This window comes from Protopterus annectens, chromosome 3.part0 (assembly GCF_019279795.1).
Source record: "Protopterus annectens isolate FY-2018-M chromosome 3.part0, PAN1.0, whole genome shotgun sequence".
Classification (NCBI taxonomy): domain Eukaryota; kingdom Metazoa; phylum Chordata; order Ceratodontiformes; family Protopteridae; genus Protopterus; species Protopterus annectens.
The window spans coordinates 845,856,628-845,884,289 of record NC_056731.1 but is presented as its reverse complement, the minus strand read 5'-3'; the positions used below and the strand labels follow the sequence as shown (position 1 = coordinate 845,884,289).

Sequence of the window (27,662 nt, the reverse complement as noted above, 5' to 3'; positions counted from 1 at the left end):
ACTGGCTCCTAGCCGGAAGCGGAGAAACCTCCTGGATCGTCTGTCCATAAGAATGTGGTAGTACGCATCCTTGAGGTCTATAGAGCACATCCAGTCGTTCTCCCGAAGTAGGGGGAGAATGGATTGAAGAGTGACCATTCGGAATTTTTCTTTGGTTACCGACAGGTTCAGAAGGGAGAGGTCTAGGATTGGTCTCAAGTCCCCCGTCTTTTTTGGCACCAGAAAGAACCTGGAGTAAAACCCTAATCCGAGCTGGTCTGGGGGGACGGGCTGGATGGCTCCTTTTTCTAGCAGCTGCTGGATCTCTGCAGCTGCTGCCTCCCTCTGATCGGGTGGTATATCGGGGAGGCTTTTGGATCTGGGGACATGAGATATGGGAATGTGGTACCCTCTGGATATGATACGAAGCACCCAGCGATCCGATGTGATGGACTCCCAAGCTGACAGGTGCTTCGAGAAACGCCTCACCGACTGCCTCCAGAGTGGAGCAGTCGGGCAACCCCTCATTGTTGTTGCGTGGGTCGGTCAGAGAAAGGTTCTCTGGACCCAAAATTCTTTGGGCCCCCTCTGCCTCTAGGGCGGCGTCCTCCCTGTCCTCCTCTGCCACGGAAGGACTGGTTGTCCAGAGCAGGCTGGGAATGTTGTGATTTCCGGAACCACATCTTCTTCTGTCCCTTTTGGTTCTTGGAGAAGGACCTCTGGGGAGCAGAGAAGCGGACTCCGATGGCAGACAACGTCTTCCCGTCCTTTTTGCTCTGGACTAAAGTGCCGCGAACGGTCTTGCCAAATAAGGCAGAACCATCAAAAGGGGCATTCGCAAATGACGCCTTAAAGGGTTCCGCAAAGTCACAATGTCGGAGCCAGGCCTGGCGCCTCATGACTAGGCCTGCTCCACTGGCTCTAGCGGCTACCCTCTGTAGCATGGGACAACAACCGGATAGAGGTATTAGATATTGATTTTAGAGTGGCCATGCGAGTGGAGTACAATTGCTTGTCCTCCGCTGACATGGACTCCGGGGGGAAGCAGCGTACTCTTTGATAAGGTCTCGCTGCATCCTTATAACGTGTGCCATATAGTTCAGAGACCTTACTGAGAAGGTCGCTGAACTAAAAACCCACTTCACCAGGCGATCCATCGAGTGGGACTCTTTGCTCGGTGGAAGGACCGAGGGACTCTCCTGAGCTGATTCTCTCTTGGTGGCTGCCGCCGTCAACATGGCATCTACGGGGGGGACCCTTGCTCCAGTGGGATCTGTCTGCAGGGGGGCTCAGAATTCGATCGGGGAGTTTGGGAACTGGCTCAACAGTGTCCGGCTCCTTCCATGCCCTGGTGGTAATAAGGTCCACCAGGGGGTCGGGCGGAGGGGACACCCAAGAGGTAGACGGTCCTGCTTTGAATGCCTCCAGGAACACGGACTTGTCGGAGGAAGCCTTGGGGACAGACCACCCCCCCCCTAATCCGGAGCATTTCCATGATGTCTCCAAAGGAGACATCTTCGGGGGGTGACCTAGGGGAGCCTTCCCCTTCATCCAAGTCCGTGTCTTCTGTTAAAGACTCAGGGGAGTCCACGTGTCTCCTCTTACACTTGTGCTTATGAGGCACATCCTCAGGGGGGCTGTCCGAGGAGGTCTCACCAGCAAGGACCTGTTCCAAGGGAACGACCTGAGACATCGAAGCAGGCTGTCCCTGAGGCTGGGTGATGGAAGCCTGACTCAGCCGAGAGGGAGTGCGGGGTGGAGCCGAAGCAAGGGCCGGGGGTCCGGATGCCCTCTCCACTGCATCGAAGGGGAGTCGCTCTCTCTGGGATCCGAAAGTCGACTCCCACTCGGATCCGATGGAGGGATCGGAACCGGAGCCGAGACCATCGGATCCGAAGGACCCATGTGCTCCGACCCGGACGGAGCCGAAGGCACACAGAATCCCACGGAAGCGAAGCTCGGCCTACTGCTCCGAGAGCTCAGATCCAACAAGGAAGGACCCGACAACCTCGAGGGCAGTCTCGGATCCGAAGTACCCAGTACTGTCGGCGCCGACCCATCCCCGGCTCCAACGCTGCCCGGCTCCGTACGTTCCGAACCCGAAAAGCGGGTCGGAGAAGGAGCTATCAGGGCAAAAAATGGTGTTGGGCTCCCCCCCAAAGGGGGGGGGAGGCATGAGCACTCCCATCTGCAGCTGGGCCTGGATGAACCTTCGCATCATCCGGTCTAAGTCCACATCCGAAAGGCTGTAGGTAGATCTCAAAGAGGCCACAGAGGCGGGCCGGGAGTGCCGCCTCGATGACCTTGATGGAGATAGAGTCTCCTCCTCCTCAGGTCCCGAAGAAAAGCAGGGGGATCGGAGCAGAGGAGGAGGAGACCTTGGAAGCCGTTGAGGGAGAAGCCCGCTTAGCTTGGGGGGGGGGGGCCGAAGCGGAGGCCTCGGCCCGCCGCTTGTGGTGTTTCTCCCTCCTTTTCTCCCTCCTGGCCTCCCTCTCCTCCAGCGCTTTAGTGGGAGTTTGAGTCCCGGCCGGGGGGAGGGAGGCAGGAGTGGCCACCACCGAGGACTGGGGTGGCGCCACGGGAGTAAAGCCGGATCTGGGGGCAAAAGTCCCGCCAGGATCAGCTTCGACCTACGGTCTTTCAGTGCCCTGGGGTTGAACCCTGCACAAATAGAACACCCAGAGGAGAGGTGCTCAACCCCAAGGCACCGAACACACAGAGTGTGGCCATCCGCCGGTGAAAGCTTATGGCCACACTCGGTGCACTTTGAGAAAATAGGCTTTGGGGCCTCCGACATTGTTGTTTAAAAAAAAAAAAAAAAAAAAAGATTTAAAACTAAACTACCTCACACAGACCAGGCCCCAACACACAACAGTCCACACACACACTACGCACCAGCGAAGGAGGGGGAGGAATTACACTAAAAAGGGAACCTAACCACACAAAAACAGTTGACTACAAATAATTGAGAAATAAGTATTTTTTTAAACAAAAAACAGTCACTTAACTACCACACGCCAGGAGCTCAGGAATCTAGAAGCGTACGCAAGAGCGGCAAACTAGATCTGAGGTCACTCAGGGTTGGCAGGGGATTATGGGTAAGGGGAGGAGCTAGGAGCTCAGATCTCTAAGCTATGTATAAGTTGCCGGCTCGGATCCGAGTTCGGATTCAAGACCCCAAAGGTTGCTGACAAATGAAATACCTACTTCAGATCAGTTGATTTAAAACATTTTAAATATTGTACTGTTGTTTATTCATAGCAGGGGCAGTAAATAGGGAGAAAAAGGACAGAGAAGTTGAGCATTTAATAACTGAATTTTGTTGTACTGTAAAAATAGGGTGGAAATAAAAAAGGGATATATGTTTAAGAAGTAACAAGAATTACTTAGAGGGACTGACAAATATTTAAGTATTGCAAAATAGGGGGAATCTTACAGAAAAGAAGACGAGCAACTACAGAATGCTAAACAGAAAATAAGGGAGTACCTCGATAATATGCACAAGTTTAGATAGATTGCTGTTAAGCAACTATTTTTTGATAATTCTTCTAGAGCACAAAAACATTTAGCACAACTACTCAGGCAACAGACAGTAGAAACTGCTGTCACCAAGCTTAGGGAGCCTATAACAAGGAAGATAACAAGGGATCCTACAGAAGTTATTAGAAATATTTTGAAAATGCTATGAAAGTCTATATAAAGCAGAGAAACATGGAAATCAAGAAAATGTACAAATGTTAACGTTTATGGAAGAATTAGCTACACCAAGGCTAGAGGGAGAGGAGGCTCAATTACTAACAGTTAGGATAAGAGGACATGAGATAAAAAGTGATGTATAAACAATCTACAGGAAAGTCCGCAGGAACAGATGGTATTCCTTTGGAAGTTTGGAAGCTAGGAAGGAAAAAAACTGATAAACATCTGGAAGGTTTTAACAGTATTTTAACAGGAGGAGAAGTACCAACATCCTGGAAGAAAGCGGTAGTAGTTGTAATACCCAAAGAGGGTAAAGATCCATCAGATCCAGAGTCATACAGGCCCATTTCAATACTAAATCATGAGTATAAGGGGTATACGTCTATAAAAGCTAAAATAATGGCAAAAGTGATGCCAGAATTGGATTAATGTGGCTTTGTGGAGGGAAGGCAAACATCTGACAACATAAACAGAAAAGTGATGATTCAGAAGGAAGCAGAATGTAAGAAAATGCCACTGTTGTTGGTGGGTCATGATGAAGAGAAAGCATTTGACAGAGTAAGCTGGGATTTTATGAGCAGAACAATGGAAACATTTGTAGTCCCTGATAAAATTATAAGGCTGATTAGGAGGATACATGAAAGATCAGAAGCGAAAATTAAAGTTGGTGGGGTCCTCTCTGATAAACTCTGCTTGAGCAGAGGAACCAGGCATGGATGTCTTTCTCTCCACTTTATTATTTGCATTATATTTATAACCATTGGCAAAGAAAATAAGAGACTCAAAATTCAAGGATATAATTGTTATGGTAATCAAGAAAAGCTGGCTCTATTATAGATGACATTTTATACCTGACAAAACCAGAAAGGGACATTACAGTGCTGTGAAACATAGTGAGACAGTTTCAAACCTTTTCAGGATACAAAATTAATGGAGCTAAAACTAAAGCAACAGTAGCAAATTATGTACCCACATATAAATTGGTTCAGCAAGGTCCATATTTATGAGGACATGATAAAAAGAAGTAGTTAGGCGTATAGATTAAAAATTACACTGGTGTGGGAGCTAAGGATATGTAGAAAGAGACTAAACAAATGATAATATAAAAACTGAGAAAATGGAAGCAATGTTATATGGATATTTCCAGTAAGATACAAGCAGTTACATTTTTTTAGTCTCTTCAGTTTTATTCACCGGTAAGCATATTTTTATCAACCAGAGGAGAAGCTGTGGATAGCAATTAATAAAGAGTTGAATGATTTTATTTGGGAGGGGAAGATGGCAACAGCTATGTGGGATAAGCTTATTTTTCCAAAAGAACAGGGTGGACTGGGATTACCCAAGTTGAAGGGGTATTTCAGAGCCACACAGTTAAAGTTCTTATACATAGCTCAAGCAGAAAATTATAATTCAAAGTAGAAAGAGGGGATGATGAAACAGTGGGGAAGCTCAAGTAACAGGGAGAGATGGGGATTCTGGATGTAGGCCTTAAAGGAGAACAACAGTAATCATACAGACTATGTTCATAAAGTAGCAGAAAGTCTTCTAAGAACTAAGTCAACATGGGAATTGAGAAAGGAGATTCTGCCAATAGGGATGACTGCAATCAGGGATACAGACAATGGACATGAGGGGGCAGGAATATATTGGAGAAAAATGGCAAAGGAATCAATCAGACGAGGTTAGAAAGGCTTGTGAAGAGAGATTAAATAAGCAATTTACAAAGAAAGAATCGGGGGGGGGATACGTCTCCTAAATAAGCAGTACAATCTAGAAGAATTAGGATCTTTGATGGAAGTGTTTACATAGGTATTTTTATACCCCTGGCAGACTTCAAAGAATTTTTCCCCACATAGACAGCAAATGTTGGAGGTATGATAGGGAAGAAAGATAACTGGGAACATATTTTCTGGTAGCGTAATGAGTTGACAGATGTTAAAGATTCCCTGCAGACTGCTCTGTCGGAGATGCTGGGTGAGCAAACTGGAGTAACAAGGGAAATTATTTTTTTGAGCTATGATACAGAATTGGAATTGGTCAGACAAAGTAAGGCCTTGCTGAGACTAATTATGATGGCTGCCAAAAAGCAATTACTAGAAAATGGAAATCAACGTCTAAACCAACTTTACTAAAAGTAGCAAAGATAGCAACAGAGATAAAACAACTCTTACTGTCATCTTTAGAAAAGGGTAGGAGCAAATTACATTGGAAAAAATGGAAAATCTGGGATCAACACATGCAGAGGAGGAGGAACAAGGTTTAAAAGAAGGCAACATTTGAATAAGATATGTAATGGTTAACTAACAATAACTGGATATTTGTTTGCTGCATTTGTTAATCAGGAAAAGTCTGATTGGGCCAGGTGCTCGTTTTCAGGGGAGGCCCAGGGAGAAAAGCTCCAGAAAAAGAAAAAAAGTACATAAAATGCAAAAACACAATATTTACAAATCAATACAAAAAATACACAAATTCTGTTACAGGTTTAAGTACAGAACATGAAAATGATGGCACATGACAAATAACGCATTACTCAAATAGAATGTTACATATGAAATAGTAGGATGAAAACAGTCTTGAATACAACAGTATAGAACTGCATTCCTAAGGGTTGTTAGGAAGGTGTTAAGCAAAAGGGCACAAATCAATAATATATAAAATCGTCACACTAATAAGCTTACTTCAGACAGAGGAAATGCTTAATATTTTTTAAAACTTCCATGAGGATCTTAAGGTAAAAATAAGAATCCTGATGCTTACAAAATTGTCAATTATTTACAGAAAAATGTATACACATGTTTATGGATTGTGGAAACTTAAATGTATATTGGGAAGAGATAAGTATGCTTTTCTACGGGATTATGGTCTGATAATTGTTCTTTAACTCGATCAGTAACACTAATGAATGTTTCACTTCCTGTATCTGTAAAAGCCAAAGAGCAAAAAATGTTTTGGGCTCTCTTGGCAGTTGCTAAAAGTGTTAAGAAAAAAAAAAATCAAACTCAGTTCCTATGTTCAAAGAATTTTTAAATTGAACAGCAATACTATGTAAAACTGAAAAAAGAAGTGATTGGAACAAGGCCTATATATCATACCAAGACATTTACTGGTTGGGATAACCTTAACATCTTGCTACTGAAATACCAAGACTCTTAAATGTGTTAGCTATAGAAGATTTCCTTGATGATTCAATGTATTTCTATCACTGAACAATATCTGATGTTGAATTTCTTCCTTTCTGTCTATATATTGTAAATATGTTAAATTAATAAATATTTTCTTTAAAAAAAAGAAAAGCTCATAAAACATGAGGTGTGCATGTGGGTGGGTAGGGGGGTATTCAAAGACACTACCTTCACAGCACTATTACTCTTCGCTGGGAAGCTCTAACACTAGATTGATAAACAGAGATTCAGAAACACAGACGAGTACATGGAGTGAAAGCTCACTATCATGTTACTAGCAAGTCTTTGAATGGAAGAAAGTTCAGGTAAAAGAAGGAACATTGCTAGTTTTTCCTCTACTAACCCACTTGACACTGTTGCAAAGGAATGTACATGCATGCACGCAAAAACAGACACACTTGCACATATACACATTCTCTCATACACGCATAAAAACATGTAGAGACAGTTCCACGCAATCACACACTTGGTTTTACAGTACTTATCTGCTGCAGCATTAACAGCCCTGCTTCTGCCACAGACATCAATGGGTGTGCACCATGAAAAGATTGTGCATCTTATCACTTCATACCCAGCTACTGTAGTAAAGCTCGTGCACTCATTGCTCTAATGACCTATTCCAATCCATGGAAATACACACTATTAATCTGTATTAGCCTCAATCTCAGACTGTCGCATTTGCAAGAGTATTTTCTCCAGCAAGATCTCTGTAGAGCTACATGCCACAGCCTTCTTACCACTGCAGCACTACAGAGGTCCTTGAATTGTTTCTTTTGTAATGCAATGAGCAATTCTGTTAGAAACATGACTGTACAGTGCATTACGCATACATGAATTTCACATACAATGTCTTCCTTCATAGTTCTTGCATTTTAAAAGCCATCACATACTGACAACATATAAAGCATTGTTTTGCCCTTGTGCCTGCCAATCATCAAATCTCCCATCAAGATACTCAGTCACCTGTTTTCCACGCAAGGAGCACCCAGTGCAATACGGGATGAGCCATCCAAAGCAGCCAGTCATCCAGGCAGCTATGAGCGTTGTTTGCATCCCAGCATGTGAGCAATGGGGCATTCAATTTTAAGCCCTGACTCCACCCCTGCATCACCACAGGGATTACCAATCCCCACTTCTGCACATACAAGCTCTTTCACATTTGCAGACAAGGCTACTGTCATCAGTTTGAGTAGCCCTTACCCATTGTCCATCACCAGACTAGTTCTGTCTTCCTAGGCCCCCAACCCTTAGCAATGGAGTGGCAGAAGAGCTGGTTCTGAAACCATCATACCCTCTTTCCCAGGAATTTGTGAGCCACAGCCACTCCTCCATTCCTTTTTTTTTTTATTCTTCATTCATTCATATTGGGCAACTGTCACCAATTTCATTTACTCTGTTACCTGTTCCCAGCACTGAGGTAAAAGCTCTGCTTCCACTCGTGTTGGCCCCACGTGACGTGCAAACGCCACACAGCCAGTCAAAATCATCTGTCTGAAAGTAAAAAAAAAACAAATTAATTGTAGTTTAATTCTCACAAGTAAAGAATAAAAGAATAATTGTAACTTAATTCTCACAAATAAAGAACTGACAGAGTTAAAAATAAGAATAAGAGATGTATGTACATAATGAACTGCAAAGACATTGTAGGTGCAGTCAAATTATGAATCCAATTTAGTAGCATTTACAGATACCTAGACCCACATCTTTTTATAAATTAAGAAGCAAAAGAAAAAAAAAAGATACAAAAGGAAAAAAAGTGAAACCTCAATGGCTTTTCAATATTGGTAACCCAAATGTAACGAAATACAGAAACTGTTTCATTGTGTACATTACTCATTAATGTGCTCTAGTTGCTTCTGACTCTGTATAGTACAAGTAGATGCCACCATTAAAACACCAAGGGAAGTTTCCATACCAAAAGCAAATAAAAACAAACATCCCTAAAGTAATTTTCTTATGCTAAAGAACAGAACACCTGCAATCATTCTTACTGTGCGTCTTTCCAGAGAATCATGCAGATATACAATGAAAACTAACCATTTCTGAACTCAAAAGAAACCACTGTCACAAAAAGCACATTTTCATGGTCAGAGATGAAGAAATGGACTGATGCCTTGCTAAAACTGGTTTATTTCACAACTATCGACACTCTCCAATTTTGTTTGTATTTCTTATAGGATTAGCATTTTTTACACAGTTTGATACTGAAAGCAAATAATTCACTATGTAAGGTGCTGCACTCTACAGGAAAATGTATCTGGAATGATAAAAAGTTCAGTATCTCAACATCACAGTGAAACATTTCAACAGTTGATTAAACTCAGATTGCCTTATTACTGCTTGTGCACTATTAAACCAGTATCTTAACAGTTTTTGCTTCACTTGTATACTGAAACCAATTTCCTTATGAAACCTCAACTTAACAATACAATACACAAAGGAAGGAAAAAAAACAAACATAAATGCCCACAATTACGAAAGGCTGAAATCTTCAAACTGTAAGCAATTTTTGGAAAGGGCAACTCCCTGCATCCCCAAATGTGGAGTGCAAGTTCTCTACAGCTCATGAACTTATATATAAAACCAACTCCACTGTTGCACAAATACAAGGAATAGAGACATTTCCCCAAAGCACACATTGCACTTAATTTGTCTGTTGACAGTTAAAGTTAATGTCGTCTGAACTACCAGTGGACACCTTCATCCACAAGGAGCAATAAGAACAAGATTTGGACTTTCTCCTCTGAACTTTGCAGAGAGAGACAGAATCAGAGGGAATGGGTAGAAAGTATACAAAGCATATCCCTTGCTGTGGGATGGAGATGGCATCCACTGCAAATTCTTAATCCTGTTGCTTGGAACAGAAGATGGGAGAAATAACCTGATTCTAAGTGGCAAACATCTGTCCCTAGACACGGCAACTCCAAGAGAGAACTGGAGGAGGAGTGCCGCAACAAGTCCAGCAGCACATTTACCTCAACCTACACACACAAATTTTATACATATATATATATATATATATATATATATATATATATATATACACACACACACACACACATATATATATATATATATATATATATATATATATACACACATACATACATACACACACTAACTCTGAAATAACAGTATCTCAGTATTCTCCCCACTCTGAGATACACTGACCTCAGAAGGGTATATGTAAGGGGTTGCAGGAGTTCTTTAAAAGTTTAACAGCAATTTTTGGTATTCACTGTTTTCTCTGTCTTATGAAATTTGTACGTTAATGTTCAAAGTGTCAGTACTGGGTCTTACACTTTCAAAAGGCAATCATGGATGAGAAAGGAGGCGTAGCTTCAGGCTCTATAGCTCCTGCAAATACAAGAAATATTCCCAATAACAATCAAGCAAGTCAAATGTAGCTGGGGTGAGAACGAAGTTCTACCTCAAAGACTGGTTCTTGCTTCTGATCCTGTAATCATATATGAGCTGCAAATTTTTGAGGTGTCAGAAGTTACCAGAAAGTCTTTCACCTGGTGGAGAAACTCTGAAGTAGAAAATGTTCTCACTCTGGATCTGTATGTAGACAGCTTTTTCCAGCATTAGACATTGAAGTGACCTGAAGTTACTCCAAGGTCGCTGAAGGTGTCAGCTACTTTTGCCCAATATGATCTTGTTAAGAGAAAGACTATGGCCCAGCATTAGTTGCCCACATAGTTTCTTAAAGGAGATCTGTAGCCCTGCTTAAATCTGTAGAACTCCTCCCCTCCATGGAAGCTGAAGTTCATGATAAACAGGCATGCCAGTCTACCACCTGAACTTGTAGACTTAGTAGCGATGAATTTCAAAGACTGCAGTAGGCAGTCATCCCCTGTGCTATTAGGTTCTCATAGCTGCAAGACTTCAACTGTAGAAGACATTACAGTCTTTCACAAAAACAGGCATCCCCTCTCAGGACAAACCCATATTTAATCCCTAATGTGTTATCACGGTTGTGAAATTCATCACTTTGTCAGGGCAGAAGCCAAAGCAGAAAAGGACATCCAGAAACTAAAGGTTCATAGGCAAGTACTAGGCTAGCTGTTCTTGCAGGCCATTATAAGCCCAGACAATTTCCCTTCTGGTGCTCGAAATTGCCCCATCCTATTTGGTATTAGATTGGACTTGCACAGCCCACAGTCAATAATTATAGGTTCCACAAAAAGCACAGTACCACTTTGATGCATTCTCACACGGTGCTGCATAAAACATTTATACTAGGTGGATGAATCCAGTCACTTAAGAGTTTTATATCAAAACACATCTTGTATCCACAAGATGCTGTGGGTTGGTTATGCCATGGAAATCAGCCTAAACTGTGAATCAGCTCTGCCAAATGTAACTATATTCTTGACAATTCTGCAGTTATGATTCCAAAAACAGATATTTTAACTTTATGACACTTCATCATAAAGTAACGCGAGTGTGAGACTGTTCACGATGTGTAAACAAATGCTACACACTTTGGGGGGGGGGGGGAGCTACAAAAGTAAAATAAAAAAAAATGGTGACTGCTTACTGTCTTGTCTCAAGATCCAAACAGAACCACTCCTTAGTAATTATATAAAAATAAGGGAAAACATTAGTCTTGTCTGTATCTGGCTATTACTTTTTACTAATGTAGCCTACTGTGCCTTTCAGCAAGTAGGAGGACTTTCAAAATCAGCCATCTTTGATTAGCAGATGCATATGCAAAAAAGTATCTAATGTAAAACATATCTCTATTCAATGGCAATATGCTAATTGATAAGCAGTATATAAGCACATCTGGCAAATAAGGTCAATTCACAATATTTGTGAAAGTAAAACAAAAGAGGGAGGTAATGTTTTTACAGTACAACTTGAACTGCAAGGCAAAATTATTTCATCCACAACATGCTCAAAAACTGTCAAAACACTGTTCATCTACAATTCAACAATGTTTCTAGAAATACTAGCAAAAGAATTCCATGTGAAAAAATATTGTTCAATTACTAAGCAACAGAGTTAATATCACACAGGCAGTAATACGATGAAGTAAATAAACACATGCAAAATACACTGCTTGGTGCCCATAACTTTTGTGTAATGCAAAATTTTAAATGCACTGAAGTATTTCTGGCTTAATTTGCGATTGCCAACTATCTCATATCTTCTCATTTTATTTGCTGCACATCTTTAACAACTTATGCTGCAGTTACGTCCAGTGCAAACCCACATTCTATCATTTCAAATCTGTTTTCCCTTGCTTGTCTCCATCAGTAGCACACTCCAAAACTTGGCTTTAGTTTTAGGTGAACTCACTGCTAAATTAGTTCGCTGCATTTGACAGAAAAAAATATGTCAGAAAGAAGAAGTCTGTAAGCCATGTAACAGAAATGACAAAGGCACTAATTTTAATAAATTCAAGCATCAGATTCCAGGACGTGCCTAGAACCTCTGTTCTGGATGGAAGACATGCTCAGAAACATTTGAATTTTAAATGAAGTCCAGGAAACCAACACCAATTCTGCAAGATGCAGTTCTTTCCTATCCTTTCCCTAACCAGTGATTTATACACTCCAAATGACTTTACAGATGACCCAGGCTAATGAGAAGTACACAATTTTGAGCACAAGCTAGATAATCTGCAAAGACAACAGTACTCTTTTTCTCCATTTAGGTATTACTCCTACAGACTTTATACTTTGCACACTGAAATGGATATAGAAGGGATACCGCAGATGGCCCCCAACCTTCTTCAATGATTTATTTGAGCAAATTTACCAGTATAAATTCCTTGTTTCCTACTGCAAAATAAAGCTTTATATGCGCAGTGTTACTGACTTATGTGACATCCATCTACAGTTGTGGTACAAGTCCCCATCCTAATGCGCAGTTGACACACAACCAGATTAAAAAGGAAGTGGACTGCTGAAGTCATAGCTCTTGCGGGCCTTTTGATGAAACAAGAATTGCAACTGTCAGACTGCTCAGCTCTCATTAAAAATGTCACAGAGGAAGGACGACCCTTGCATTCAACTTGATGGGAAAAATGTTTCATTTTCTATGGGCCTGGGACAAGAAAGTGGCATCTCCATCAATGGTATTCACTGATCACTACATAACATATCACAGTACATCAGAAAAGTACAGTTGTGTACGTACACTTACCATAAATGTAGATGCTCGTGTGTATTCACTGTTGCAGTCATTTCATTTGGGTTATCCGTTTTACAGTAGCCCTCAGTTGGCCTGATTAACAAAGTCTTGGGTCCTGCGTTGGTTGTTGTCCCTTCTTCCATGTCAGGTCGTCAGGGGTATAAAACATGCAGCCGACGCAATTACATCAGTTTTTCGTGCCCCAGATGTCAAGTGCCCCCTAATGGGAAGCAAATAAATCTATAAATACAAGGATATACCTCAAACAGAAAAGCAAATACACCAAAAAGCTTTTAGAGCATAGTAAATGAGAGCAGAGGTATAGCCAAATGAAGAAAAGGGGGCTGGAGGGAGGGTAAGCAGGACTGCAACAGTGAATACACTCGAACATCTACATTTATGGTAAGTGTACATAACTGTACTATGTTCTTCGTGTTTCACTGTTGCAGTCATTACATTTGAGTAGTTTCCCAAAGCTAAGGTTGGGAAGAGGAATTTAAATAGAATTAGGACCAGCTATAAGGCCCTGCAAGACTGCAGTGACAAAATCAGCCCTGGATTTAGAGAAAATTGGCAAAGGGTAATGCTTGGTGAAAGTATGTAGAGAACTCCAGGTAGGAGCTTCTAAGATGTCCCTAGTAGGGACTCCCCTGAGAAAGGCTGTAGAGGTGGATGCAGCCCTGGTTGATTGGGGTCTGATGCCCTGTGGGATAGGTTTTCCATGGTGCTTACAGCAGAAATGAATGCAGTGGTCTATCAATTTTGAAATGGTTTGTTTTGAAATAGCTTTCCCCTCTGTCCCTGCAGCAAATGCCACCAGTAGTTGTTCAGATTTCCTTTGAGGTTTAGTCCTGTCCAAGCAGAATCTAAGCTGTCTGTGCGCATCCAGAGTGCAGTATCCATTCCCCTTTGTTCTGTGGGTTAGGAAAAAAGGTAGGCAAATGAATGGACTGATTAAGAGCCACACTGGATACTACCTTGGGCATGAAGGAGGGATTGGTTCTGAGGGACACCCTGTCCGCATGAAAGATGATGAAAAGTTCCACTGCCATAAGGGCCTGTAATTCAGATACCCTTCTTGCAGAAGTGATTGCCAAAAGGAAAGCTTTTTTCCAGGAAAGGAATTTTAAATCTGCAGTAGCAGCTGGCTCGAAGGGAGGAAGAGCGAGTTTCTCCAAGACAAAGTTAAGATCCCAGGCTGAAGTTGGAGCTCTCCTGGGTGGCCTTAGATTTTTGGTCCAACTGAAGAACTGCTTGAGCAGTGGGTGAGAGAAGAGGTGAGGCTCTGTGCTATAATGAGTTGAAATGGCTGAGGCATGAATTTTGATGGAGGAAAAAAGACAAGCCCTTATGAAGCATCTCAGTTAAGTATTGTAGAATCTGAGGTAGATTGGGCACTGCTGCGTTCATTCCTTGAGACTGGTACCAAGCACAGTATCTTTTCCATTTTGCAGCATAAGATTTTCTACTGCTAGGCCTCCTTGCCTCTAAAATGATATCCATCACTGATTTACTGAAGGATGGTAAAGGAGACATTAGGTAATTAGCCAGGCTGCTAGGTTCAGGGTTTGCAGCTGAGGGTGCAGAATCATGTTCTCCTGCTGAGACAACAGGGAAGGAGTCTGTGGCAGGTGCCATGGAGCCAAGCATGACACACTGCGCAGGAGTGGGTAGCAGTGTTGGCGAGGCCAGTCTGGTGCAATTAAAATCGTCCTTGTCTTGTCCTGTTTGATCTTTAGTAGTACCTTGGAGAGCACAGGAGGAAAGGCATAAACTGATAGGTATTTCCAGCTGAAGGATAGAGCATCCACTTTCTAAGTTTGCTTGTGGGGAATCATTGTGCAAAATTTGTCCAGTTGATGGTTCGGGGGGAGGCAACCAGGTCTATATCTTGACTCCCCCATTTGCTTGTCAACATGTTGAAAATCCTTGGTTCCAATTTCCATTCGTGTGGGTCCATGAGGTTTCTGCTTAGTCAGTCTGCCAGTGTATTTAGTTTTCCTGGCAGGAACTGAGCTTGTAGATTCACTTGGTAGCTCAAGGCTGTGTTCCACAATACCATGGCTAGTCTGCAGAGAGGGTAAGAATGTGTACCCCCCTGCTTGTTTATGTACCACATGACAGTGGTGTTATCTGTCTTTACCATTAGTGGTTCTGGAAGAATGTGGTCCTTGAAGGCTGTCAGGGCATTCTGTACAGCTAACATTTCCTTTTGGTTTATGTACAGGTGCATTTGATTTGGGTTCCATTTGGCCTGAATGCACCTCCCTGCCAGGTGAGCCCCCATGCATAGTCTGATGCATCTGTTGTTAAGATTTGTTTGGTAGGGGGTAATGTGAATGGTAGTCCCCTGTTTTGGTGGCAGGCCTCTGTCCACCAAAGGAACTCTAGGCGTAGGCAAGGTATGATAGGAATCCTTGCTTCCAGATCCTGTGAATGTTGACACCATAAGCTTTTGAGATACCATTGTAGTTTCCTCATATGCAGCCTTGCATATGGAATTAGAAGAACGCATGAGGCCATGAACTCCAAGGCTTGCAGTATTTGCTTTGCAAATAGCCAGGTTTTTATGGCCACTTGTTTGAAGTAAGTTGTCAAATGTATCCGTTTTTCTGGCATGAGGAAAGCCATCTGGGAAGTTGTATTCAAGCTTGCTCCCAGGAATATAATTCGTTGACAGGGTACTAAGTGGGATTTCTTTTCGTTTATGGTGAACCCCAGACAAGTCAGTACCCTTTCAACAAAGGCCAGATGATTGAAAAGAATGTCCTTGTTTTCTGCCTGAATTAGACAATCGTCCAGGTATGGGTTTATTTGAATACTTCTTTGCCTGCAAAATGCAATGACTGGAGCTAGGCATTTTGTGAATACCCTGGGCTCAGTAGAGAAGTCAAAGGGCAGTGCAGAGAACTGATGGTGCATGTAGCCTGCTTTGAAACGTAGGTATCTTCTGCAAAACTCCCTGATAGGGATGTGCAGGTATGCTTCTTTTAAGTCCAGTGTTGCCAACCATGCATCCTTGCCTAGCATAGGAAGCAGCTGGTGAACAGTCAGCATTTTGAATTTTGGAATCACCAGAAAGGTGTTTAGAATGGAAAGGTCCAGGATAGGACGCCATGTATTGCCTTTTCTGGGTACCAGGAAAAGTCTTGAATAGAAACCTTGTTCCTTTTCCTCTTCTGTTACCAACTGAATAGCCCCCATGTTTAAGAGAGAGAGTACCTGATTTTGGGCCTCTGCCCACTGATTTGGGGGTAAATCTGGCCACCTGCTTGCTGTTGGTAACGTGTGGAAATGAAATCTGTATCCTTGGGACACTATATTTAGAACCCATTTGTCCTGGGTAATGAGTTCCCAATTTTTGGCCTGCAGACCAATCTTTCCGCCTAAAGAAGCATTCAGTTGGGAAGTGCTTGGAAGTCTTAAAAGCAAGTCATTGAGACGGTTTTCCATAGTGGGGAGTCTTGCCTGCTTCAAAGTTTGGGTACGGAAACCCCCCATTGCCTAGTCTTGTGTGTCCCTTGGGACTGAAATCTGGGGTTTCTGCTGTGTCTGGGTTTGGCTTGAGAAGACCTGGAAGGGGCTGGAAAGGACCAATTTTTAGAGGGCCAGTGCCTACTAAATCTAGGAGGCTGAACCTGCAAGAAATATTTAACAGTTTGCATAGATTTAGCTTTATCTTCCATTTTTTTTAAGAACTTCCTCAGCCTTATAACAGGCGGTCCTGATTTAAAGGAGCATCCAACAATTTAGCTTTACCATGATCTGGCAAAGATTGCTCCTTAAGCCAAGCATGCCTTCTAAGCACAGACCCAGTAACAGCAGCCCTGCAAGAGGCCTCTAATGAATCAAATCCACATTGCAAAGTTTGTTTTCCAACCTGTTCAGCAGAATTCATTAAATCCTGTAATTCTTTATTTTCAGCACAGTCAGGCATTAACATCATTTTCTGTTTAAGCAATCCAATAACATGTTGTTGATATTTTAACATATGAAACTGACAGTTTAAAGCCCTAATGGCCAAAGTTGCAGAAGTGTAAAATTTCTTACCCCATCTATCCAGCGCCCTGGAGTCTCTATCAGGGGGGGTAGGATTTTTAGCAGTAGAAGCCTTAATGCCCTTGGGTTCCTGTGAAACAGTCTCTGGATCCGCAATAGGATTTTTGAAAAGGAACTTGTGATAATCAGGAACCCTGTAATATCTGTCAGGTTTTCTGGGAGCAGGAGGCAAAGAATCAGGAGCCAAACTAGATTCTGAAAAGGCATCAACAATGTCTAGTACAGGAGGTATAGCTAAAGGCCTATGCTGAGGCAGGAGTAAGAAATCCCTAAGCCTCTTTTTAGAATCAGAAAAATTCTGGCTTTCCTAGTGAAATTCTCCCTTAGAGTATGTAAGGTTTCGCCAAAAGAAAAATCCTCTAGAGGGGAAGCAGAGGGAATAGAGTCCTCTGCATCATAATCCTCATAAGTAGGTAAGGGCAAATCCAGATCATCAGAAGAATCAGAAAAATCAGAATCCTGTTCAGAAGATTCATAAACAACTTCAGTCCTAGGTCTCTTAGAAGGGGGAGGATGGCTTCCCCTGATTAAAATTATAAGATCTTCAGCCATTCTTATCATTTGTTTTTTAGGCATAGAGGCCTGAGCATGTGGCCTGGGCGCCAGTTTCTTAGGCATGGTTCGAGATTTTGGCCTAAATTAAGAAGGAGGCGTCAGTTTAATATGCAAGTCCGTAGGCCTGAAAACTCCCTCATAAGCCGGTGCCTGTACAGCGGCTCCAGACTAGAGACATCCGCAGGTTCCACAGTTGAAGCATCTTGCGGCATACCGGACTCCGAATGGGTCTCGGTAGAGGCCTGCGAGTCAGAAATAGCGGGTATCTGGGGCTGTGAAAGCGCCTCACTGAGTATCGGCTAACTGGCGACTGGCTTAGGAGAAGTGTCGTCGGCAGCTTTGGACCTCGGCTGTCTGTCTCTGTCTTTATCTTTGCGTTTTTTTGGAATCCCGGTAGTCGGAAGGCTAACCGATGACATTTCTGGATAATTAAACTGAGAACCGAAATATTTAGAAGCGAAAATATACAGACGACGGATAGTGCGCTGTTTAAATAAAGCACAAAACCGACAGCAAGGCACGTTGTGGTTAGAGCCTAGGACAAGGAATACAGTACGAATGAAAGTCTTTGTGAGGTATTTGCTTTCCACAAGTAATGCGATTAACTTTTACTGACATTGGTAAGGAGCAAGAAAAAGTTTCCCTAACAGGGTACTTAGCTTTAGTTGAAAACTTTGGTTCTGAAACTCGACAACGAAAATTTAACTGCTTCTGCTTTGGGCAGCGCACGGCAAGAAAGACTGATGTAATGGCGTCGGCTGCATGCTTTACACCCCCGATGACCTGACGTCATGGAAGAAGGGACAGCAACTGACGCAGGACCCAAGACTTTATCAGGCTGACTGAGGGCTACTGCAAAGCAGATAACCCAAATGTAATGACTGCAACAGTGAAACACGAAGAACATCTTCAATAAGCAATAACTGTACCAGCTATAGCAACACTGAGGAAAAAAAAAAGAGATACAGGAATGGATGGATGGGAAACAGATATCAATGTTACCTGTGATACATGTAGGTGAAAAGAAAAAGTACAGTTCTGTAAAAACTTAACATAACAATAGATGCCCTACTGATCACTGTTGCATTATTCATCACAGATTGGTTTTCGTCGCTGACATCCATCCGGGGTACCAAAGCTTTACCTTCCAGACAGCATACATCCAACGAATGACCTTAACTCAATTCTAAGTGCTTCATCATGCTCTGAATAGTTTCTCCAAAGGAAGACTTTTCTAAGGAAGAGTCAGGCAAAAAGGGGTACCCTTCATCTGAGATCATCTGTCCAGGACACTGAAGCTGTGAAGAGTAATCCAGAGAATCTGGCTCTGGATCCTCTTCAGAGGAGGGAGTCTAAGGCGTGCTTTTGTGGTGTGGCTTGAGTTAGCTGGGTCACAAAAGGAGGAAGCTTCAGGGCCATTGATAGCTTTACATAAGCCCTGAGAAAAGTCCATAAATTATTTTTCTTTGGAAGGTGTAGGAGGTGTCGCATACTTTTTTTTTTTGGGGATGACGTCCTCCTGCACATGTCTCAGAGTTTCAGAACCCTGTCTCATTTCAATAAGCATACCAGGGACCTCTTCCCATACAAGGATCTGAGGGATACCATGTGGGTTCTCTGAGATAAGAAGTGGCTGAGAGTTATCAGAAGTCTGCAAGGCTTCAGAGGCCATATTAGCCTCCAATGAGATCTTGGTAGTGGCCACCTGAGAGGTAATCTGATGTACAAGCAGGTTCAGCCACCTCCTCAGCAGGTATTTCTTACTTAGAGACATAGGACAGTAAATAGTCTTGGGGTGTCTTGAATTTCTTCTTGGGGGAGGGTAATATCGGAAGCTGTAGAGTCTACCATTTTAGACTGAATTCGTCATTTCAACTGCTGAGTTTCAAGGATGGTATTAAGAGAGGAAAGCCTTGATCTAAAGATTGTAAAATTGTTCTTAAAATTTGTTTTAATGATTTGGAGCCTTTCTCCCGTGGCCTCCACTAAAAATGGGCTTCTACCCAATCAAACTTTCCGGGTTATCAAGTGTCAATCAATCAATCAATAAATAGATAAATAAACAATTATTTACCTGACTGCATATCTTTATGTTTTGAATTTTTTTTTCTTTTAATATATAAATGCATGATTTAAACAAGTACTCTCTTCAAGGTTATCAAAATATTTCTTGAATGTACAGGGAATACACTTATGGAAAATAAAGTTTAAAAGAAAACTGCACAAATTGCGACAAAATAGAAGAAATAAGGACTACAGCAGAAGAAAATTCATGTGACTTCATCACAGAATGCCCAGGCACCAATGACAGAATTGTAAGCACTCTAACTTTATTAGAAGTTGGATTAAAGATATTCATCACTAAGCTAAAGGACTAGGTGTAAATTATGTTACAGCTCCAACCGCTACAGAGGCACATGAGGAAGATTTTGGGAATACAGATTCATCCCTTGCACGTTTTTTTTCCCAAAATCTCTCTATTTCAATTTTCTTTTTTCAAACAACAACAATACGGTAACTCAAAAACACAAATAAACAATACAAATACTTATCTAAAGAAAACAGACAACAATCTCGTTCAGAGAAAAATATACATACATTATATATACACACATATCTATATATATATATATATATATATATATATATATATATATATACACACACACATACACACATATATATATATATATATATATATATATATATATATACACACACACACAAAATATACACAAGAAGTCACTACATTATCAAGTAAGTATGAGAATTCTTATGTTCATTTGGTCTCATAAGGGATAGTTAAAATGGGGAGAGTCTATATATAAAGTAAAAATAGAAATGTAACCATTTATTTGTTTGTTTAGGGAAAATATCTAGGTACACATATACTAAGAGAAGGGAGAAGATGCAAGAAAGACTGGTTATACTACATTCATTTCTTATTTAAAGGTTAGCTTTTCATGACAATTTATAGGCAAATTTTGTCAAGAATTATATCTAGCAAGTAACCCCAATATTTTTGGTAATAGCGTTTGTTTTTTTGTTTTTGAATAAATTCATTTGTGAGATGAGATATATTTGATAGCAAGATTTCTAAAATTTTCTCATTTAATTGGTGACATGACATTCCAATTTTTGTAATAAAGAATTTAATAAGGGCACACATCGTAATAAAGACATGTTTTAATATTTTTGGGAGTTGATGGATATTAATGTACAATATAGCTGTCTCCCACGTTAGGGTTGATTTTTCATATCCCATCTTCTCTAATCTTACTCTCAAGGAACACCATAAGTTGTGTGATTCATCCCTTGCACTTAAAGAACTAAACAGTATTTACAATGTCTTTATAAACATTAAAGAAGAGGATGGTCAAATATCAAAAGTTCAAAGGAAAAGGAAAACTAAGCATTTAAAAACTGAAATTAGATAAAATGATACAGATAACAGTGATAATGACATAGTTCAAGACGATATGTCTAGTAGCAAGAATTTAACAGTTACTCATCATCAAAATGCTATCATTCAACATGTAATGCCGCAAAGAGAAACAGATCTTTTAGACATACCTGTAATCGAAACACAGCTTGTCAGTCACTTTAAAAGGGCCTATATTATGAGATCGAAAACCCGTTTCAGCGAACACAACACCGACACATATAGTGCAAACTACGGTAACGGCGAACGTTCAAAACCGCAAAATGTCGAAGTGCCATGGTTGGCCCATCTGCGGTATAGTTCCGTAAGGTAAGTGTGCGATAGTTACGGACCTTAGGGTTAGGGTGCGGGTTAAGGTAACTGCATAGATAGTAATGTATGTAAGGTTTAGTGTAGGGTTAGAAGTAGGGTTTGGTTAGTGTATGTATGTGTTTTATTTATTATGTTTGGGTATGTAGCATGCAGTGGTGTTGGCCGACTAGGACGATTCGAGATTTGAATTTTCACAGTTTAGGGGGTTCGGCGTATTTGCGGTTCAGGCTATACGTGTCGGTATTGTGGTGTTTGCTGAAACGGGTTTTTGATTTGGTAATATAGACCCACTTTAAAAGTACCAATAACAGGAGGCAAAATAAATCTTTATCATTGCATAAGAAGAGGTTCAGGCATAGTAGGACAGACAGTAAGAAAGAACAAAAAAATGATACCAGGGCTGCTGTTGGTACGTCTTGATGCAGAGAAAGTATTCTACATAGTAAGCTGGGACTTTTTGGAGTAGGGCAATGGAAGAATTTGCATTCCCTCATATACTAATAAGGTTAATTAAAAACATCAGAGGCAAGAATTAAAGTGGAAAGGTTCCTCTCATGTAAGTTGTGTCTGAACATAGGAACCAGGCAGGGGTGCCCTCTTTCCCCTTTGTTATTTTCCTTACATTTGCAGCCTCTGGCAAAGAAAATAAGGGTCATAAAATTCAAGAACATAATCAAGAAAAATTGGCTTTATTTGCAAATTATATTTTGAATTTGTTAAATCCAGAAAAGGGCATCTCAGTACTGTGGAACATTTTTAGACAGTTTCAAGTCTTTTCAGGATATAAAATTAAAGATAAAACAAAAGCTATAGCCATACATTATCTACCTACACATAACTTGGTTCAGCAATACCTGTATTTAGGGGGCATGTAAAGGAGCCGGAAACCTTAGTTTATGGATATGAATTGTAAGATACAAGCAGTAAAAATGTTTTAGTCCCTTTAGTTTTATGCACAGGTCAGGTATATTTTATCAACCAGAGAAAACGTTATGGACAATAATTAATAAAATGCTGAAGGAATTTATCTGGTAGGAAAAAAGGCAAGGGTTAAATAGGATAAGTTGATTCTCCTAACAGAACATGGCGGTTTAGGATTACCTGATTTGAATGGATAACTCAGACCTGCACAGTAATGGCTCACACACAAACACAAAAAAAGTTACGTCTTACCATAACATTCCATCTGTGTTGCTGATCTTCTTTCATTCATCACTGATGGCGTCTGGTTCAGAGCCCTTGGAATCGAGTAAGCCTAATACCAAGCTGACGCCAGCCAAAAACTCTCAAGCTAAACTTCTACGCACAATGCCCTTCTCCCTGTTATCTCAGATAGAGTTTGCCCATGTTATACAAGTAAAGCGGAGCCCATTTCTGCACAAATGCCCTAAGACACCACTTGGACCCAAAGTATTCCCCTCAGGAGCCTTTGGCATGGGAAGTGATAAACGAAAGAAGATCAATAACATATATAGAACGTTATGGTAAGACATAACTTCTTTATCTAATGTTGTTAATCTTCTTTCCATTCATCACTGATGGGGCATGATCCCCAGCTACCTTGAGATCCTTGGGCGGCCCTTATAGAAGAACATTCCTGAGTACCATTGAACTGAGGGCAGCTCTCCCTCTGGAGACCACATCCAATTTGTAATGACCGATAAAAGTGTGGGGTTTAGCCCAAGTGGCTGCTTCACAGATATCATCCATAGAAGCCCTATAATGGAAGGCTACAGATGTTGCCATAAATCTAGTAGAATGGGCTTCAATATTCTGTGGCATAGATTCTTTTGCAAATGAATAAGTGAAACGTATGCAGTCCCTTAGCCATTTTGATAAAGTGACCTTGGAGACAGAGTTTCCCATTCTAGGCCCAGAAAAGGAAATGAAAAGTTGGTCAGTCTTACGAATTGCTTTGGTCCTGTCTAAATAAAATCTCAACTGTATGTGCACATCCATGGAATGTAGGCAGTATTCCCCTTTATTAGAAAAATTCAGGAAAAATACTGGTAAGTCAATAGTCTGACTGATGGAAAAGTCAGAAACAACTTTGGGGAGAAAAGATGGATTTGTCCAGAGTGATACTCTGTCCTTGTGGAAGATTAGATAGGGTATTTTGATGCAGAATGCCTGAAGCTGAGAAATTCGTCTGGCTGACATGATGGCTACCAGGAATAGGGATTTCCATGACAAGAATTTGAGGTCACACCTCGCTGCAGGCTAAAAAAGGAGGGCGAGTCAAAGACTGGAGAGCTAACCTGAGGTTCCATGGCTCTACAGGCTATCTGATTGGGGGCCTAATGTGAGAAACTCCTTTGAGAAAAGTTTTACATAAATGCAGTGGTATGAGGGGAGTACCATCTAATCCATTATGATAGTTTGAAATAGCTGCTAGATTTATTCGTATGGTAGAGGCTGCAGCTCCATCTTTGAAAAACTTAGACAGGTATTGTAAAACCGCTGTAATTGGAGCCGAACACGGATCTAGTATCTTTCCCTTTGACCAAACAGAAAATCTTTTCCATTTGTCCAGATACAGTCTTCTGCTGGATGGTTTATGAGAGGCCAGAATAATGTCATGAACAGGTGAGGTGAGATCATCCTGCCTGGCGACTAACGGAAGTGGAGAAAACAAGCTGTCAGCTTGAGACTGGACAGGTTCAGATGACTGGGGGGGGGGGGGGAATTAGGTCTGGAAGAGGATCCAGCATCCACGGTCAACATAACAGATGAGGCCGAAGGAAGGGAAACCAAACTTGTTGAGGCCAAAAGGGGGCTATAAAGATCACTTTGCATTTCGATCGAATGGCTTTCTTTATGAATTGGGGTATCAGAGGATTGGGGGGAGGACAGGCATATAGCGGTCCCGTGGGCCAATCATGAATTACAGCGTCCCTCGGGGACTCCCCCTTTGGGGGGAACAGGGCAAAATAGCTGCTGCACTTGTTGTTTGATGGGGAGGCGAATAGGTCGCAGCAAGGCTGGCCCCAACAGCTGAAGATTTCTGCCGCTAGTTCGGGATTGAGAGACCACTCATGAGACAAGAGAAGAGAATACATCTGCTCAACTTGTCTGCAATCACGTTGGAAATCCCCAGGATAAGAAAGTGGCTGGAAGCTATCGCCCACTGCCAAATTCACATGGCCCAACACAGGGTATAGGACTTGGTTCCTCCTTGCTTGTTGATGGACCAGACTACTGACATATTGTCTGACTGAACTGCAATCGTTCCAGAAGGAAGAACAGTTTGGAATGCTTGCAATGCTAACAGCACCGCTCTCAGTTCTAGAATGTTGATATGAAGGTTGGCCTCCTCCATCGTGGACCATGCGCCTTGGACTGTCTTTCCCTGGAAATGGCCTCCCCACCCTATCAGGGAAGCATCCATGGTCACAATGGCTTTGGGCTGAGGGGGCTGGAATGAACGTCTCCAAAATTCTGTGTCTGGCCTCATCCACCAAAGAAGGTCCTGCTTGCAAGAATTGGTTATCTGAATCTGCAAACATAGAGGGTGGTAATTCGGAAACCATTGAGAAGAGGCCACTGTAGTATTCACATGTTGCAGTTTCGCAAGAGGCACTATTGGTATGGAAGCTGACATGGATCCTAGAACCTTAAGAACCTCCCTTGCTGAGACTTTGTTTTGACAGAGTATCACCCAGACCTGAAGCCTCAATCTCTGATGTTTGTGACCTGGGAGCGACACCAGACAAGAGCAGGTGTTGAAGACTGCTCCGATAAATTCTATCTTCTGGACCAGAGCAAGATTGGATTTCTCCCAGTTCACAGTTATCCCCAAAAGTTTTGCCAATGAAAGGGTGTATTGCAGGGCTGTTACCAGAAGATGCTTGGTGGGGCAGTAAGGAGCCAATCGTCCAAATACAGAAACACCCGGAATCCTTGTAGTCTCAGGTGAGCTGTAACCACTGCCATGTACTTTGTGAACACTCTAGGGGCTGTAGAGAGTCCAAAAGGCAGGGCACAAAACTGGTAATGATTGGCTCCTAGCTGGAAGCGAAGAAGACTCCTGGAGCGCTTGTCCATTTTTATGTGGTAATACGCATCCCGAAGATCTATCGAGCACATCCAATCGCCTTCTCTTAGAAAAGGACGAATGGCCTGAACCGTGACCATCTGGAATTTGGTTTGGGCAACAGATTTGTTCAAATTGATGAGATCCAGAATGAGTCTCCAGTCTCCTGTCTTTTTTGGCACCAAAAAGAATCTTGAGTAAAATTCGGATCTGCATTGGTCTGGTGGGACTAATTGGATGACTCTCTTTTGATACAGCTCGTTTATTCCAGAAGCTGCTTCTTCCCTTTGACTGGGTGGAATGTTGGGAAGTTTTGCTGGGAGCTTTGGGTAAGTGATGAGGGGAATGGTGCAACCTCTGGTTATGATCTTCTGCACCCAACGATCGGTGGTTATTAAATGCCAGGCAACTTGGTTCAGAGAGAAACGACCCCCGACTGCTTCCAGAGGAAAGCAATCGGGCTGCACTTGAGGAGCGCTGATGAGGGTGCCCAGAAAAAGAATCTCTGGGTCCTTGATTACGTGGATCCCCTTTGCCTCTGTTGGGACGTCTTCCAGAACTGTTACCCCCCTCAACCCCTGGGGGTATCATCACCACGCTTGGTACGGAAAGGACCCTGAAATTTTTTTGTGCCACATCTTGCCACTCCTCTGGTTCCTGGAAAAGGAGCAATGAGGGTTGGAAAAACGTAGAGCTATGGCAGACAGGGTCTTACCGTCCTGCTCACACCTGGCCAGAGAGCATCCTTCACTTTGGGGGCAAAAGGGAAGACGCTTTGATGGGAGCATTCAGGAAGGAAAACTTGAAAAGGTCCACGAGGTCACAAAGGCGCATCCAAGCATGGCGTCTCATAACTATGCCTGAACCCGCAGCTCTAGCCACCCCTTCGGCTGCGTGTGAGAGTAACCTCATGGACGAATTAGAGACAGATTCCAGGGTTGGGTGCCAACTTTATCCCTTGCCTCGTCAGATACCTGTCCTGCGAGTGTTAGAGAGTTCAGAGATCAAGTCTCTTTGGAGCCTTGTAAAATGTGCCAAGTAGTTCAGGGGCCGGATGGCAAAGGTCACTGAAGCAAAGACTCACCTCCCCAATCTGTCCACGGCCCGGGACTCTCTGTTGGGTGAGTGAACAGTAGGACTCTCTTCAGCGAGATCCTTTTACGTGGCCGCCGCCACCACCAGAGCATCGACTGGTAAACCTTTGGACCAATGTGGGTTATCCTCAGGTGGAGAAAGTATCTTTTCAGGTCTCCAAGGGATGGCCTCAACAGAATCAGGGTTCTTCCAGGCTCGCTGCACCATGAGCTGAACTAGCCTGTCTGCAAGAGGTAGATGGGCAGGCACGGAAAGCCTGCAGAAACACGGATTCCTCGAAAAAAGGATTAGTGGGCTTCCAGTCACCCCTCTGTTTCAATATTTCAAGGATTTCTCTGAAGGAGACATCCTTAGGGGGTGACCATGGGGACCCTTCCCCATCATTGAAATCCATGTCTTCTGTTAGAGACTCCTCAGGTGAGTCTACGTGCTTCCTCTTGCACGATCTCTTCTGTGGTGGCTCCTCAGTGGGGACTTCTGAGGAGGCCTCAGAAGAGGGGGTACCCTGCAATGGAGGGTCCTGCGGCTTTCATGCCCAGTGTCCCAGGGGAGGTGGCCTGTGACAGCTGTAGCTCAGGTGGAGAAGTCTGGGGTTCCGACTTCAGCAGAATGCTTCCAGAAGAAAGTGCCCTCTCCACAGCACGGAAAGCAGGTCCGCCCAACAAGGGATGGGAGCCCGGAACAGAGAAGGATAACCTTGGAACCGGGGTCACACCCTGCTCCGTCAAACCCACTCCAGAGGATGGAGCCTCAAGCAGGATCGGTGCAGACAGGACTCTCGACACCGTGGATGGAGCCAAAGAAACTCTCGAACCATGCCATGAACAGAGGAGCCTGCAGCCCAATCCTGGGGTGGAGGAAGGACTGGTTCAGCGGGAACAGAGGACCAAAGAGACAGTCCCGGAGACCCACTGAGGTCCACTACAGGTGCTAAGTCAGGGTGTTCCAAAAATGACGGAGCAGAGGGCTTTCGAACTGGTATGGTCAAAGTAGGAGAACAGGATGGAGTCCGTGGAGAAGTCAACCCAAGTCCTGCAGGAGGATGGGTCCTGGAAGGAGTGGGTATCCCCCTGGCTGTTAACAACTGGTCCACAAGATGCACCACATCAAGTTCTGAAAGGATCCTGGTGGATCTAGTGGCTACTCCTGATGGGGAGTCAGGTCG

General features: G+C 42.7%; 1 protein-coding gene across 1 annotated transcript in view; it reads right to left on the bottom strand.

Annotated features, from left to right (window-relative positions):
* The window catches only part of RELCH (RAB11 binding and LisH domain, coiled-coil and HEAT repeat containing), a gene marked incomplete in the record, with an annotated part of 1,574,926 nt that overhangs the window by 759,664 nt on the left and 787,600 nt on the right, over positions 1 to 27,662 (bottom strand). The window contains 1 exon segment of the mRNA XM_044065183.1: positions 8,258 to 8,348. Coding sequence (XP_043921118.1) covers positions 8,258 to 8,348 — 91 coding nt within the window.